Source organism: Pelodiscus sinensis, chromosome 3 (assembly GCF_049634645.1).
Source record: "Pelodiscus sinensis isolate JC-2024 chromosome 3, ASM4963464v1, whole genome shotgun sequence".
Lineage (NCBI taxonomy): Eukaryota > Metazoa > Chordata > Testudines > Trionychidae > Pelodiscus > Pelodiscus sinensis.
In genome coordinates, this window is record NC_134713.1 from 70,473,665 (window position 1) to 70,491,689 (window position 18,025).

At 42.0% G+C, this 18,025-nt stretch overlaps 1 protein-coding gene across 3 annotated transcripts in view; it reads right to left on the minus strand.

Moving 5' to 3' along the window:
- Window positions 1-18,025, minus strand: part of USP45 (ubiquitin specific peptidase 45) — a 111,837-nt gene that overhangs the window by 52,726 nt on the left and 41,086 nt on the right. For all 3 annotated transcript variants that reach the window (XM_075923924.1, XM_075923923.1, XM_075923925.1), the window contains exon 6: window positions 1,157-1,305. In XM_075923924.1, the coding sequence (XP_075780039.1) occupies window positions 1,157-1,305 (149 nt within the window). The remainder of the gene's footprint in view (window positions 1-1,156; window positions 1,306-18,025) is intronic.

Consider the following 18,025-nt stretch of genomic DNA (forward strand, 5'->3'; position numbering starts at 1 on the left):
CTGTAGCGCTGCCCCTCGGGGCTGCGGGACCCAACCTGGCAGCACCCCAGCTGTCCCCGATTCAGCCGCTTCAGAAACTGACCAGCGGCTGACTCCAGGAAGCCCAAGGCAGAGCTGCTCTGCCTGGGCTTCCTGGAATCAGCCCCTGATCAGTTTCAGCAGCAGCTGACTTGGGTACACCTGGGACAGAGCAGCTGGGGTGCTGCCGAGTTGATCTCGCCGAACCAAGGGTCGGCGCTACCTGACCAATCCGGCAGCACTCCAGCTGCTCTGCTGCAGGCGTTCCCGATTCAGCCGCTGCTGAAACTGACCAGCAGCCACTGAATCAGGGACGCCTGGGGCAGAGCTGGACTATCGGAAGGGGGGGCTATGAGGAGTTTGGGGTGGCATCCCCCCCACTCCAGACCCGACATAGCCCCCCCTTCCGATAGTCCAGCATATTTGATAATCCGGCACCCCCTGGGTCCTAAAGGTGCCGGATTATCAGAAGTTTACTGTAACTACTGTCTGTAAGAAGCAGTGTTCTTAAACTGATGGGAAAACCCCTTCCATATGTATTGATAACTTAGAAGCACTTACTCTCCCTTTCTCAGTGCCTCTGAGTTACACATAGATATAAGCTGCATCTATAGTAGGGATGTAATAGAGTAGTTGGTTAACTGATAAGCAAAAGCTTATTGGTCAGTGCTATAAAATACATGGATTTCCCCTCTCCTCCCCTTGCCAGTAAATTTTTTAGCAGGCTGGCCAGCAGCCCAGCTCAGTCCTTGCTTGTGCCAAGTCTAGGACAAGTTCAGTGCATTGCTTGTAATTACCCAATACAGAACTGCAAAGATCACACACTGAATTGCAAATGTATACATCTACAATGTACACACAAACCTGATGTGTAACACTGGACATTTTCTTCTGTCTCATTCATTTGTAAAGCATTGTTAATACAGGGTTTGTTACTGAGGAAGATTTTTTTTAGGGAGAGGGGAAGCAAGGAAGGAGGAGGAAAAGGCGGAGAAAAAGTTAGCAATAATTACAGTATTTGACATTTCATTCAAGTCATAACGTACAAAAATGAGTTATAAAAGTTCACATTTGTAATGATTAAATATTTCTAAAACTGCTATCAACAAGGGAATCTGATGTCATTTTAGCACCTTACCTGCATGACAGCATTAAAAAAACATGTATTTCCTAAATTATTTATTCCCTTAACTGGAATTGATGAGCCATTTGCATAACTTTTTCCTTTCAATATTTCACTTCCTTCATTATTTTCTTCACAAAGTCGTGTAATTTTTGATGGTGAACCTAGAATTAAAACTACAGATTAATATTAACAGTGACCAAAAGAAATTTATCATTCAGATATTTAGCATGAAATACTGATTCTCTTCCCCAAAAGTGATACCCATTTGCTTGACTGAATAGATAGATATACAGTTATTAGAGAAAACACAAGAAATGGTTGCCAACAAGCTTGTTTCTATACAAAATTTAGTTACAGTATCAAGTTTTAAATTAAGTTAATCTTATATAGAATATTTTATTCAATTGCTGAGGTGTCTACTTAACAAAAACAACAATTTAACACTGTACAAATTATGAGCTTATTAAGGAACTGATACAGGTCCTAATCAGGAAAATATTTACACGTGTGGTTCACATAAAGAAGTAGTAGTTCCATTCACTTTAGTGCAGGGTTGGAGAACCTGTAGCCCCCGGTTTGCCTGGGGCTTAGCTCCCCCGCCCCCAGCACTGGGGAGCCTACACTACGACACCAGCCCCATTCCCCTGCTGCCCTACCTCAGGGCTGGAGTACAGAAAATCTACTAGGCTAAGCCCCCTAGCCCTAGGTGTGGTAGAGGAACGGGGGGGTATGTCTTTCTGCTTCTCAGTTGGGGGCCACATCAGCAAGGGATTTTTTTTTTAACTTCTCACTTGTGTGAGGCCCCCAACTGATTTTTCTGTGGGTCAGCAGCCCCCAACCCAATAAAGGTTCTCCGCTTCTGCTTTAGCACTTGACTGAAGCTAGCATGTGCTTTTAAGTGTTTGCAAAAATGGGATCTTACTTTTATCATTTTTTCCCCAGTTCACTCCTTCCATTGATTTATTTATTTATTGCAATGCATAACACATAAAACCTCTGCTACTGCAGGTACTTTTGACTTCCTTTGAAATAACAATACATACAACAAAAAACAGTAAATCCCAAAGACAAACCCTACCATCAACACAACTCAATGGGTGATACCTTTCCCACCAAACTACAGGCAGTCCCCGGGTTACGTCCAAGATAGGGACTGTAGGTTTGTTCTTAAGTTGAATTTGTATGTAAGTCGGAACTGGTACATATTGTAGGGGAAACTCTAGCCAAACATTTCTCCAGAGCTCAGTTTTATTCTCCCACACCTCACTTCCCTCAGTCCTTTATTCTCAAGCTGAGGTGTCTGCTGAGAAAAGCCGCTCCGCGTCTCCCTGGTCTGCTGCGGGGGGAGGCGCTAGCTTTGCGTCTCCCTGGTCTGCTGGGGGGCGCAGCTAGTACGGGGTTGCCTCACCCCGTTTGTAAGTAGGGATCCGATGTAAGTCGGATCCATGTAACCCGGGGACTGCCTGTACTATACATCTTTAAACAAAAAAAAAAAAAAAAAAAAAAAAAGAGAGAAAAGAGAGAAAAAAATTTCTCCCACTTATCCCACAAGGCTCCATGCATAAAGATGGGTTTTGAAGCATGCCGATTTAGTTACTAAGACCAGTGAAGACTTCAGATTTATGTGCATTATACACATACTAGAAAGGCTAGGAAGTAGTTATTCCTTTTCTTTTTATGCTATTGAAGGGAGGTATGCAAAAGCTCCCACCTGAGTAAAATGCATCTCTCTCAATTAGTGTACAAGTCGAGTTGAACAAAGTACAACCCATTCAACAGCTGTATATGAACTTTCATCTGTTTTCCCAGATGATACATTTACGTCTCCCATCCCTTATTGTTGGCACAAGATCTGTTAAGCTACACCCAGCTGCATAAGATAGTGCTACTTGTTTAAATTTAACAAAAAACAGATTTAATAAGCCATAATAGAATGTGCTACCAGTAATGGTCTTGTATTTTCCTATTGGCCTTCTTACTTAAATAGACAAGGGGCAATGAAGTTAGGCAGCCATTAACTTGTAGCCTAGAGGTAATGTAAAGACTTGAGGTACACTATTTAGCCTAGAATTCTACTAGCAACTTTCATATTGTCATGATGGCTCTACTAAACATGAGCATTACTGACATCTACAGTATTATAAGTATTGATTAACAATGCATGTCAATGTAAACGAGTTATGGAGTTAATGGATGCCAAGTGCTGTGATGCTGCAATCTACATCTTGACATACGAATTCATATATTTGTTCTAATGAGTTACACACTGAAGTCTCATTAAAGTATTCTTGAGAAATAACTAACAGATCCATTTATGTTAATGAAATGCTCATGCCAAAAGGTTATTTTATGTATACTCCTAGGTACATACTTGCTGAGACTATAGAAAAATTTAATTAAATGTAGAAATAAAAGTAGATGCAATTTAAAAATATCTATTGTGGCTGACAAGCCTCTGATGCAATTTGCATGCACTCTGTAAGCCTACCAAGGCATAATTATTTTTCAAGTTATGTATCAGTTTGTCAGAAATGCAGTTGAAGGCACTTGCCACTTAATTTTAAGAAATGCTCTCAATGATGCAGTCTATGTTGCTTACAAATATTCTCTGTACCACTGGTGTGGAAACTGAAGGCAATATAAGGACACAGAAACAGAGTAATTTATCTTTAAAAGTATACAAAATACTTTGAACACAGCAAATGACAAATAGCTCAGGAGCCCTTCTTAACTGAAACAGTCTCTCACAAACTAGGATACATGAAATAATACCCTTTCATTGACTTGCTTACAAAGTGCATGCTACAGTGTCCTGCAAGAATACCATCCGCAGAAAATTCCTAAGGCAAGAAAACATATTTGGAGATTGTCATCCTCCCAATCTGAAGGTAGCATTCTGCATTGGAAAATAAATAAAAATCACTGGGTTTCTCCCCCCCCCACCCCACACACACAAATGATTCTGTATGTGGAGAAAATTGATGGTTAAACCAAAAAAAAAAAAAAAAGCCAAAATTGTGTAAATAATTTGTGTATTGGTATACCACAGTTGTTGCATTTATCCATCGGCATTCAAAAACATCTGGGACAGCATCTTAAAGTAAACAATGTGCACAAGGCCATCTGGACAAAACTGCAGGCAAAAATTAAAGCATAAGCATATGGAAAAGCAGATTTTTCTCTTCCCTTTAGCAGTACAGGATGACAAATGTCAAACCTAGATCTGTCTACGCTTCACTGTGCTATGCTTTGCAGCACCACCTGGCTCTCCTTGCACAGCCACCAAATATGGATAGCACTGCCACAGCAGACCATATCTGCAGGGCAAACTCAATAAAAGCATTTCATTTCATGGTTAAATGGCAGCTTCACACAAGTACTAAGGTTCTATTTGCTAAGTCTCACATGTAAATAATTTAACAACAAAAGATGACCAATTTTGTTATTAGACCTGAATGCTCATGTAATCACAAAACACTGTATACCAGAATTATGTATCTGACTGTTATATTAGCAAGATAAAACTCAGAAAGATAAAAAACCCCACAACTAAATAAATAAAAGCGGTGTATATTTTATTAGTGATTCCTCGAAGCCTTCTTTAACCCACAGAGATTTCAAATGTTGCCTTTCCCCCCCATCTTTAATAGATTTTCCCAAATGACATGTTCTAAGAAGATTAGGTATTTTTGTCTGAAAAAAGTCTAAACAGACACAGCTGTAAACTGGTTTCAATACAGACATTATTGCTTAACAAATGCTTATAAGTTATTGTACAAAATGAACATTTAAATATCTACAGGACCTCCAAGTACGGTCTTTATCAATTTCTTATTGGAAAGCTCCAAGTCAGGTGGTAAATGGCAGTTGGGCCATAGGCAGGTAAGGCTATATGTAGTTGGTTGACATGCACCGAGCTGGTCAGCTAGCCTCCAGCCAATTTAATAAATGAGAGTGGTAATAATTGCAATGACAGGTTTTTTTAACAGTTCTATAGACTTAAGTTGCAGGGCATTACTGAAAAATAGCCCAAGGCTAAAAACAAGCTAGAACCTAATCTATAAAAAAAAATTAACAGTGCTTGTGTATAAAAAATATTTTATAGCTTCTTTTTGATTCATCATGTCACATATTCAAATATTTTGTCATTCCTCTTTTAGGAATGGAATGTGATGCTTCAAATCAATACAGACTCAAAGGTTCTATATGAAAGTTACATTCTTTTAACAAAGCAGCTATATGCCACTATAAATATATGCCAGTAGAAAAAACATGGAGGAGATCATCAAGGAATCCATTTTGAAGCACTTGGAAGAGAGGAAAGTGATCAGGAATAGTCAACATGGATTCAAGAAGGGCAAGTCGTGCCTGACCAATCTGATTAGCTATCATGAGGTAACTGGCTCTGTGGATATGGGAAAGTCAGTGGATGTGATATACCTTGACTTTAGCAAAACTTTTAATACGGTCTCCCACAATATTCTTGCCAGCAAGTTAAGGGAGTATGGATTGGATAAACGGACTGTAAAATGGACAGAAAGCTGGCAAGACTGTCGGGCCCAGTGGGTAGTGATCAATGACTCAATGTAAGGTTGGTGGTTGGTTTCTAGCGGAGTGCCCCAAGGATCGGTTCTTGGACTGGTTTTGTTCAACATCTTTATTAATAACTTGGATGAGGGGATGGATTGCACCCTCAGCAAGTTTGCAGATGACACTAAGCTAGGGGAAGAGGTAGATATGCTGGAGGGCAGGGATAGGGTCCAGAGTGAACTGGACAGATTAGAGGACTGGGCCAAAAGAAATTTGATGAGGTTCAACAAAGACAAGCGTAGAGTCCTGCACTTGGGACAGAAGAATCCAAGCATTGCTACAGGGTGGGAACTGAATAGTTAAGTAGCAGTTCAGCAGAAAAGGACCTGGGGATTACAGTGGATGAGAAGCTGGATATGAGTCAACAGTGCATTAGGAGGAGCATTGCCAGCAGATCCAGAGAAGTGATTAGTCCCCTTTATTTGGCTCTGGTGAGGCCACATCTGGAATATTGTGTCCAGTTCTTGGTCCCCCACTATAGAAAGGACGCATTGGAGAGGGTCCAGTGGAGGGTGACCAAAATGATTAGGGGGCTGAAGCACATGACCTATGAGGAGAGACGGAGGCATTTGGGTTTATTTAGTCTGCAGAAAAGCAGAGTGAGTGGGGATTTGATAGCAGCCTTCAACTTCCTGAAGAGAAGTTCCAAAAAGGATAGAGAAAGGCTGTTCACAGTAGCGACAGATGGCAGAACAAGGAGCAATGGTCTCAAGTTACCGTGGGAGAGGTCTAGGTTAGATATTAGGAAAAACTATTTCACTAGGAGGGTGGTAAAGCACTGGAATGGGTTATTCTAGGGAGGTGGTGGAATTTCCATCCCTAGCTGTTTTTAAGTCTTGGCTTGACAAAGCCCTGGCTGGGTTGATTTAGTTGGGATTGGTCCTGCCTCGGGCTGGGGGCTTGACTTGATGGCCTCCTGAGGTCTCTTCCAGCTCTATGATTCACAGCTTCAAGGTTTAAAAGAAAACAATTCTTCCTATGGTTGCCAGGTGTCTGGTTTTCACCTGTACAATTTAATATTTTGGCCTTCCATCCAGTGTTTAAAAACAAAACAAACAAACAAACAAACCAAACAAACAAACAAACACCACAACCAGAAAATACCAGACATGTAAAATGTCTGGTATTTTCTGTTTTTCTTGGATGGGAGGCATGCAGTGTCTGAGAGGGCGGGGGGTGGGGGGGAGGGAGGAGAGAGAGCAAGGTAATTTAAAGGCGCAGTGACCTCTCTTCCTCTCTCTTTTTTTTTTTTTTGGCTCAACCAATTTTTCCCTGCCTGTTAGCTTCACAAAAACTCCCAAACAGCAATCTGGCAATCCTAATTCTTCCCTCTATAAAACCAAACCAAATCCCAAAAAGCAAAATTACAGAGGCGTTCTGATAAAGAGAAGCTTTACGTAAAACTATTCATACTAATTTTCAAATGAATGTAAACAGTTTAAAAATTAGTGATGGCATAGTAAGGTTTTTAAAACAGAATAAATGTAATACATTTACATAGGACTCAACTTCACAAAAAAAATTGCAATGAGCAGCAAGTAGCAATTGTAGTTGGGCCAAAAGTTTTTACTTACTGGGACTATTAAACACTACAGGTTGAACCCTTGGGACCTAACGAGTACTGAACAAGAGAATTGACCGAACCACAGGAGGTCAATATTGTCTAGCAGAATTACTAATGCTTCCATTGCTCTTAGCTCTAATTTACCCCTAAATGTCTTCTAAATAGCACAGAACACTGAAGGTCAGGACTGGTGGCTATATACCAACTTTATGGGACCATGGGAAACTTGGCCATAGCCATGAGAAGTGCATATTTTGCTAATTAAAATCATGCCAGACTATGGATATTTCTGGACCAGAGAGTTTCAACTTGTACTGCAATACAAATAATGAAAGCTCCAGTATTTTTCATATAGTTACTACAAAACAGTGCTTACAAACAGAGTTTCTCTTTGAAGACAGGTATCCTAGCACAGTTATCCCCCTCTTGCTGCCAATTCCCTGGCTTTAGTGCCATGATTCATAATAACGGGCATCATAGGGTATATCTACACGGCATTCCTCTTTCAAGAGAGGAATACAAATGTGGCTGAGCAAAATTGCAAATGAAGCACAGATTTGAATTTCCCGCGCTTTATTTGCATAATGGCATCCAGACACTTTTTCAAAATACCCTATTTCAAAAGAAAAAACGCAGTCTAGATGGGGTTATTTTAAAAAAAAAAACACCTTCTTTTGAAAATAACCCTTACTCCTTAAAAAATGAGGTTTAAGGGTTATTTTGAAATAAGGGTTTTTCCTTTCAAAATAGGGTATTTTGAAAAAGCACCCAAATGCCATTATGCAAATGAAGCATGGGAAAATCAAATTTGCGCTTCATTGGCAATTTCGCTTGGCTGCATTTGCATTCCTCCCTCAAAAGAAGTATGCAGTGTAGACATACCTTATAGTGCAGTCCATTTGAACAAAATGAGCTTAATTGGGATAGCTCCTATGGAATTGATTTAGTTTAACAATATTGAAGTGTAATGACTGTTACGTACTCTGGGCAAAATTATCATACATTTGGCTTAATGGGAACACATTTAGCTAATATCAATTAAATTGTATTTAGCCAGGTGGTAAAATATGTATGAAATTCTAACTTCATATATTTAAAGGTAAAAAGTTATGAAGCACTTTTCATAAATTCACATTAAGAAAAAATTAAAACAAAAGTGAAGAATTTTTTTCTTTTATACAGTATATTATGTGTAGCATATAAAGTATTTTCAGATCTTTTGAAAAAGCCAAAGAAGGTCTTGTCTCTTAAATGGGACAACAGTTTTAGGGCAATGTTACGGGGAAGTTACTTAAGGATTTAGTGTGTTAAGGAAAGTGTTTCAGCATTAAAAGTGATTTGGAAATGGATGTAAAAAGTATTTGTATATTAAAATAAGCAAAAAAGAACAAAGTAAGATGCAGAGTTTGAGGTTTTCTTATACTTCGTTTTTGATTTTTGTTTTACATTAGGAATGTCAGGTCTCATTTATTCCACATCTGAAGTGTGAGTCTCCCACCCATTTGTCATACTGTTTGTGGGATCTACTGCAGTCTTAGAACTTGGCCCCACTAACTGGTGAATACTGCTGCCAATAAGAACTATAAATGTGCAGCACCTTGAAGAAACTGACTCTTAGGAAGGGTAGGAGAAAAGATAGAGTTGACCAGCTAACTTATTACAGATTGGACCTCCCTTGTCTAGCACTCTCAGGAGACTGACCCATCCCAAATGTAGAGATTTGTCGGACCAGAGGAGGTCCCTCCCAACATGGCTTCTGCTATCCCGATGCCCCTGGCTAGGGCTCCAGCCTGCCCCTGCTACTGCCTGCCCTGCTGTGGCTGCTGCTGGGGTCGAAACTCCATAGCTGTGGAGAGAGCTCCACGGCCAGGGATAGAGTTCCACTGTGGGAGACGGAGCTCTGCCACTGCCGGAGTTCTGTGGCCACTGCTGCTAAAGCTCTACAGCTAGGGCCAGAGTTCCATGGCTGCTGCTGCCAGGCCCCTACTACCGCCTGGCTACAGGGCCAGAGTTTCCTGCTGCACCGCCCGCCCCTCCATATCCTGCCCCCCTGGCTTCCGACAGTCTCTGTGCTCCCCTGACACTCCTGCCTTGCAGCCCGACCTCCTTATACCTGGCCTTTGTGGTCCAAGAACATCCATGGTCCAAGACACTCCCGGTTAAGGAAGGTACAACCTGTAATGCTTACGAATAAAGGGCCTGATCCTGAAATGTTTCCACTTGCAGAACACTCACTGAAGTCAGTAAGAGTTGGGAAGGGCTTAAGGACCAAGCCCAAACTAACTAAAACTTGTAACTCATAAAAACTGGAGATTTTAGGTTTAGTTTCTCTTTACAGTTCATTGTAACAGTTACCAGGTTCGCAGTAAGTCCTGTTAGTTAAAACTCAATTCAGATTATGCACTGGGTTAAAAATTACCAGTGTAAAGGCTAAAGAAAAATGCAACTCTGTAGTACTGGCATGCACAAAAAACTCCAAAGCCTTATTGTAGGTTTTATATCAATTTATTTTGATTGTATTTCATATATGTGCAGTGTGTACATGCTTCAGAAATATTTTTACTGAAACAGAAATGTACCTGGAGATACAGATGGTATGCAAACAAAAACATAAATGATAATCAATTTTTCTTTCAGATGGGAGATTAAGCATCTTTGTTTATTTTTTCAATGCAACTTTAAAAAAAATTAAAAATGAGAGTTCCACGAATATGCACCCTTATTCCAAGGTCAAGCCTTTTCTATTGAGTATCTCTCTGGTACTTCAGCTGAAGGCCTTCATGGAAAAAGCGAGGTTAATAGAGTTCCTTTCTTTTTTAGTAAATTCTCATCATGCTGCATTATGAAATGCTACTAAATTGCCTAGCACTCCTTTTATTTTTTTAAAAAGAACTAAAACTAGTTTTCTCAATATTGTACAATCGTGAAAACCTAACCCTCAGAAAAAAGAAACTGCTCTCTTCTTAAATGGCTGCTAATTTTATGTTTTAAAAGCCTAATTTTTTCTTTCAGTGCTAAAATAATGACAGGATTAGAGAACACAAACTGCAGTTTTATTTCTATGGAGCTGCCAGAATGTAATAAGCTGAAAATTATATCTGTTTTTTTTCACATTGTGCAGATATTCAATCACTAATTTTGAGTCTCTACATTCTGACTGTTTATACTTTTGTTCACTACTAAATATATGAGGAGGAAAGTAGGAGGGAGAGCGAGAATCAAAATAATTTGAGTGAGACAAATTATTTTGTTAGGAAAAAAAAATCTCATTTCACCCCCCAAAAAGTAATCTGTTTTCTTAATGCACAGTGACGAAAGGTCCATATTTGTCAAACTGAGTATCAGGCCAATAATAGAGGTACTTTTTTGGGAAGTGTATCCCTCTTATTTTGGTAAGGGACACATTAAATATCGGTGTCAACAACATGGCCATATGTGTATCCAAGTGTTCATGGTAAAAATTTTGAGGTCTGTGGTAATTTTTCAAAAAAATGAATGACAGTGACATAAAATTACTGTACTTAGTGATGTACAGTTGGGAGGGGGGAGAGTTAAGTGCGTGTCATGCAACATGGTGGTATCAAGCCTTGTTTAGTATTATTTCACTTGTTAATTTTGTTTCTAAACATAAGGGCTTGTCTACACAACTATAAAGTATAGCACACTAGGAGAGTGGGATTTATAAAGTGCTCTGACTGCCCTTTGTAGATCCTGCTGGCTTTCTCTAAAAGATACCTAGTTCATGTTAATATTTATGCACCCTAGAGTATGCCAGAAAGATCTAATTGGGCAATTACAGTGTAACAGATTAGACAAGTTTACAAACTAGCCCTCTCTAGCATGCTCTGCCAGAGCCATGTAAGCAACCCCTAAATCAAGGGTAGCTGAATTTACTGACCCTCTGAGCCGCATCCGATATTCTTCAGAAGTTCAAGTGCTGTAACCCAGCATTGCAGTTTATTTAGAATGTGACCCATGGGCTGACACCCCAATCCTTCCTCCATGAGGTTAAAGCCCAAAGACACTTTCCTGAAGAGCAGAAGCCACTAGCCCCATCACTCTGCCACAGGGCGAAGCCCCATCCTTCCTCCCTATCTAGTAGCTGGAGAATGGGGGAAGCGGGAAGGAATGTGAGGAGCTTTGTGAGCTGCATTTTAACTATAAAAGAGCTGCATGTGGCTCACCAGTGGCAGTTTAGCTGCACTTGCTCTAAAATAAATACAATCGGTAAATCTAGCTTCTTAAATTTTGAGTTATATGTACAGGCAGTCCCCGGGTTACGTACAAGATAGGGACTGTAGGTTTGTTCTTAAGTTGAATTTGTAAGTAAGTCGGAAAAGGTACATATTGTAGGGGAAACTCTAGCCAAACATTTCTCCAGAGTTCAGTTTTATTCTTCCACACCTCACTCCCCTCAGTCCTTTATTCTCAAGCTGAGGTGTCTGCTGAGAAAAGCTGCTCTGCATCTCCCTGGTCTACTGACAGGGGGGGGGGGGGGGGGGGCGCTAGCTTCATGTCTCCCTAGTCTGCTGGGGGGAAGCAGCCAGTGCGGGGTTGCCTCACCCCGTTTGTAAGTAGGGATCCAATGTAAGTCGGATCCATGTAACCCGGGGACTGCCTGTATTACAAATCAGTTAAAAACTAAAATTTTTAATTCCATGTAAAACATGGTCAACTCAGATATCCACCCACAAATGTGCAGTAGGGGTAATCATGCTCAATACTTATTTTCCCCAATGCAATTTCACTCAAATTACATGTCCCAGAAACTTATTACTGTCCTAGCTACTACAGAAACTGTACTGTATCAACTATTTTTATGAAAAAATAAATCAAGTTCCCAGCATTCACCTATTGTCAGCTGAGCAGAACAGCTGAACTTTAACAGCAAAAACCAATTCCACAACTTGGCCTCCCCATCAGGAGTTGTGACTTCAAAGTCTGAGAACTAATACTAGCTCTGCTGCTTTCTTTTCAAGAACCACTCTAGGAAGTCATCTGCAACAGATTTAACTTACACTTTTTAAAGATCAGTCTTCAAACATTTCTCTCTCTGCACTTCTATTAGGGCAAATATACAATAAATAATTTCCAAGACTGCAAAATAATTTATTTCCCCCCCCAAAACTATCAGACACTTAATCAATAACATCTCAGCATGGTTCCTGTGTACTACATGTGCATTATGGTCTTGTGAAGCTCACAAGTGTGCCCTCCTGACAATACTGCACCTGCCTTCCTGTGAAAACCATCATGGCCTGCTAACCTCTTCTACAAAACAAATTTCTGGGTGGTACTCCCTAGAAAGCAGTCTTGCTTTATTCTTCCATCTTGTGCCCAACATGACCTCTTAACCAAACAGACTTTTAAAAAAAAATAAAGACATTGCTGGGTACAGCAAACCATAGGATCAGATGTGAAAACCACACAGCTGCAAGCATTCTTTTGGGAACCCAGCATTGGAGTTCATCTCAATCGCTTAATGTAATTACAAAAGTCAGTCATGTAGTAGTAATGTAATTTGCACATTTCTGCAGCTGAAGTGAAGTTCGGTCTTCATGAGAGACTGACTAATAAGCAGGGGTCCTGCTGCCACACTATTCCACCACATTAGTACCAAATGACAAGCATTTTGCTTTTGTTTATTCTCCAAGATGAATTAATTAGGAAATCTATATAATCCACCCTCTCTTGCCAGTTTTAAAATGTTTTACTTTATCTTGAATGGATTCTTGATTATCAAAAATTTGATAAATGTAATAGCCAACATCTAATATTCATGTGAAAACTATATTTATACAGAAACTTCCACATAATATTTGTATGTTATGAAGTGTCATGGCAATCAATTGTCAGATTGTACATTTTATTACAGATGCCACACTTTCTGCAATGAAACATAATTAGCAACTTTCCCACTTCAATATGCTTACCTCACAAACAGGAGGAAATGGAAGAGTAAGGTCAGAAAAATACACCAAAGTACAAGATTTATCATAAAATATTTAATAGCAATGTTGTTGAAAGCAAGTATTACAAGTTGGTAGATGATACTTTCAAATTTATCATTTAAAAAAATCACTTTTAAGATTTTTCTTAACCTCATTACCTGATCATTGCAAAAAATCAAAGTCTTCTTTAGCATATTAAATATCAAAAAAGAAACATCCACAGAACTATGAAAAAAAGGATTTATAAATAAAATTAAGAATTATGCTGAAAATTACTATTAAATAATGTTCTCAAGAAGACAAGAAAATTCAAAGTTAATATATTTAATTCAGACCATTGAATTTTATCCCCTTTTCTGCTTGTACCACATGAGTTAAGTTTGAATCTCAGTCAAGATTTTTAGTATGATGTCTGTTTTTTTCTACTATTCAAGATCTAATAAAGGCTCAAGTTAAATCCTTTCTTAAAAATTAAATTATTTTAATGGAAAAAACAAATTGTTTTACCTTTGAATTTAATAATCATTTTCTGAAGAACAATTGCTACAAATAAATTTACTGAGCTAGAACAAGACAATCAACCTTATTCAGAAGTGTGCCTCTCTCACACACACGAGTGATTTATCAACAGGTCAACAATACCCAGACATTTCTGGCAGCTGTACCAATTCACCAGACTTCATCTGTACCAGCCAGAATCCTCTCCTCTTCCTCTGTAGCCTATTACCTCTTCTTCTTCTTCTTGCTTCTTTAGTAATAAAGATACAATCTCTCTAAGCTCAGTTTTTTTAAATGTTGTGGGCACTGGCCTTGATCTGAGCCACTTAAACATGGGATTGAATACTTTGTTGAATAAGGGTCAGAAACCAGTCTTCTGCATTGAACCCTCTGGTTCTTTAAGCTCCAAATCCTCCTAAAACTGAAATGTAGTTGGCTTTAAGCATGTGAATAATTGCATTGAAACCAATGAGACTACTCACATATTCATACCTTCTAAGTGAGTGTTTGTAGGATTAAGCCTAATTTTGCACTCACAATTACATGGCCATAGAGAACTGGCAGGTTGAGTGGTGGTGGGTTAGCATCTAGTCCTCTCCCCCAGAAAAATGTTAGTGGCAATGTTAAAAAAAAAGGAAAAATTGAGTTTGGAACAGAAACTAGTTTCTCACTTTAATAGTGGGCAAATTTAGTTCTGGTATTAAATTACTCACTAAAGCAACAGTCAACAGCTATTATTTTATTATGTTTTAATTCTAGCCCCACCCCTCAAATAATTATGTGTGGCCTTGAATTAAGCTAGGGGAACTCAACATCTAGCAACATACTAGCCAATGTAAGGACGACATTTACTGAAGCACCAATTATACTGTACATAAGCTAGAATGAAAGAGACGGTGGCAACACCACATTGAGGGTCACCAAAAAAAGCTAGAGCTTAGCTCATCACTGATTTAAACTTCCATTCTGTATGATTCAATATCTTATGATGTTACTTAATTCAGAAAATGTCTCCACAAACATGTTCATGTCAGCAAACCTTAAGAGTTTTCTGGTATCTCACTTTTAATGTCTGCATTCTTAGACAATGTTAAGATTTTCCAACTCCTGGATTAAATAAATAGGGCATACTCCATGTGCTTCTACAAACACAAATAAAATTCCTTTGCATGAGCATTGGGCTGACCATAACTGGACAATGACTAAGAGTGTCATAGTTGGCCAGTAATTTTTGGTATCCAATTTTCGGAAAGTGATGAGTCAAAGCAAGACACCTTAAAGGCATCTCAAATTGGGCAAACAAAATGTGAGGCATCCAAAAATCATTATGCATGTTTGAAAATGTTAGCCAACATTTTTTTTTTTAAACTAAGCTTTTATTAAACACATCTAAATATTTTCCATTAGAATATCTGAAACAATTACCAGCGTATTTAAGTGGCTGGAAACTAAATATTACACACAGCATTTTACTAGTGCATGAGACTCTGCAATTAAAAATAGACCTCAAAGGAAAATGAAATTGAATATTGTATATTGTATATTGTATATTGTATTATATGTTAAAATATAACTTAATGGCCTTCTATGATGAGATAAGTGGCTGTGTAGATATGTGAAAAGCAGTGGACATGATACACCTTAACTTTAGAAAAGCTTTTAATACACAGTCTCCCACAGTATTCTTCCCAGCAAGTTAAAGTAGTATGGCTTAGATCAGGAGCTCCCAACCTTTCTTGCACACCAGCATTCAAAAACTGTTGACAGACCAGCACTAAAACATTTGCACATATATTATGGTAATTGCCTTATTTGCATATTCACGTATTCATTATGGTAATTTTAGTCAACGGTATATCAGGCAATTCGAGGGAGGACGACATGATTAACAAGAATTTGAAAACTGCTGCACACACACACATTTTTAAAAAACAAATAGTTGCTAATACTTGTTAAAGAGTATTCTCCAGTCAAATCTTTTGTCTCAATTGCTCCAGGATTAGTTAAGAGGTCTGACAGTGCTGACATTCTGTTGTAACAGGGCAGCTGCCCTGTACTGGCCCCTTAAGAGCCAAACCCCAGCCTGGAGCAGGCCCGGGGAGTTCAGCCCAGCTGGGCGGCGTTGGCCAATTAAGGCCCAGCTGGGGGCTATAAAAGGGCGGGGCTGCTTCAGCCCAGGCAGTGTGAGCCTGGCTGCTGAGGGAGCAGGACGCTCTCTGGAGCTAGGGCAGGGCTAGAGAGACAGGCTGGGCCAGGACGCTTGGACAGCCAATCGGCCAGCCTGCTAGGCCTGCGGCAAGGCTGTGAGCCTGGCTGCCGAGGGAGCAGGACGCTCTCTGGAGCTAGGGCAGGGCTAGAGAGACAGGCTGGGCCAGGACGCTTGGACAGCCAATCGGCCAGCCTGCTAGGCCTGCGGCAAGGCTGGGAGCCTGGCTGCCGAGGGAACAGGACGCTCTCTGGAGCTAGGGCAGGGCTAGAGAGTTAGGCTGGGCCAGGGCGCTCGGACGGCCAACTGGCCAACCTGCTAGGCCTGCGGACAGGCCGGCTAGAGAGACACCAATCCCCCGGAAGGGGGGCTCAGAGCGAGTGGCTTGGGCACTGCCGGAGGGCAGTGTGGCAAAGAGAGCAACGCGACTAGAAGATTCCAGAGGGGAAACGCCACGTGAGCGGAGGCCTGTGCGGGCGGAATGGACTGATTCCGGGGACAGATGACGGACCCCCGCTACGGTGGTGAGTGACCCCCTCACAGATGGTGGAGAATGTGGGCACTTGAAGCTACGCGATCCCGGCCCTGACGTAAGGGCTCCGCGGGTGCCTCAGTGGACCCTAATCCAAAAAAAAAAAAAAAAAAAAAAAAACCCCTCACGCAAAAAGAGAGAAGTTTGTGGGGGTTCCCTCCTCTCCTCTCGGCGAACTCGGGCGGGAGGGCCATGGAGGGAGAGGCAATGCCTGAAGGACTGACTAAGGGGCGACCGCTGCCCGTGAAGCTGCGAGCCCAACGATTGGCGGCGCAGCTCCGACAACAGCAGAGGCTGGTACAGCAGCTGGATGCCAAGTACCGCCAGGCTCTTCAGGAGGTGGCGGAGCAGGACCAGGCCGGTATGGGGGCCGCCCCAACTCCACCGGCTAGCTCCCCATCCCTGACCACGCGGGGCCCCGCGGGGGACCCCGCGGTGTTTGCCCTCCTTGACTCGGGATGCAGCCAGACGCTTATCCGCCCCGATGTACTGCCTGACACCGCGGCGCCCGACGGGGAGATGCAGCTGCGGTGCGTACATGGGGATGTGAAGACCTATCCTCAGGTCCGGCTCCCCTTGAGTGTGCGGGGAGTCACCCGAATGATGCGAGTGGGCGTGGTGCCGCACCTACCATACCCTATGGTGCTGGGTCGCGACTGGCCAGGTCTTACAGCTCTCATTACAGACTCACCAGCGCCGACCGAGCCCCATGTGGAACTCCTAGGGGAGGAACTCCAGGCAGACCGACCGCCGGGGTCGCTCGACCGGGAAGGCCCCACCCAGCACGACGCATCTGGCCCGGCCGACCCAGGGCGCTCAGACATGGAGGACGTGCCGATTACACTGGACTCGGCAGACTTTCCCCGTGACCAGCGGGAGGATCCCACCCTGCGGGAGGCCTACGTCCAGCTTGCTCGTGTGGATGGGACGGTGGTGGATCCACAGAGGGCGGCTCACTGGCCCCGGTTTGAGCTACGAGCCGACCGGCTCTATCGGGTCGGGCGGAACCCGCAGACGCAGGAAGAAGAGGCCCAGTTGTTGGTACCCCGGGTCCATCGACGAACCGTGCTGAGGTTGGCGCATGACCTTCCGGCCGCCGGGCACCTCGGGCATGAGAAGACCCTGGCCCGAGTCTTGGCCCGCTTCTTCTGGCCCGGGGTGTACAAAGAGGTCAAAGACTATTGCCAGTCATGTCCAGCCTGCCAGCTCGCCGCAGCCCCCGGGGTGCCGAAGGCTCCCCTCGTCCCTTTGCCCGTGGTAGGGACCCCCTTCGAAAGGATCGCGTTGGACATAGTGGGGCCCTTTCCACGGAGCGCGGCGGGATTTCGATATATTTTAACGATCATGGACTATGCAACCCGGTTCCCTGAGGCCGTCCCCCTTCGAAACACCCGTGCCCGCACGATCGCGAATGAGTTGGTGAGGATTTTTGCCTGGGTGGGGCTACCTCGGGAACTACTGACCGATCAAGGAACGAACTTTACCTCCCGGTTGCTGCGTCAGGTCTGCGACCTCCTGGGTATTCACAAACTACAGACCT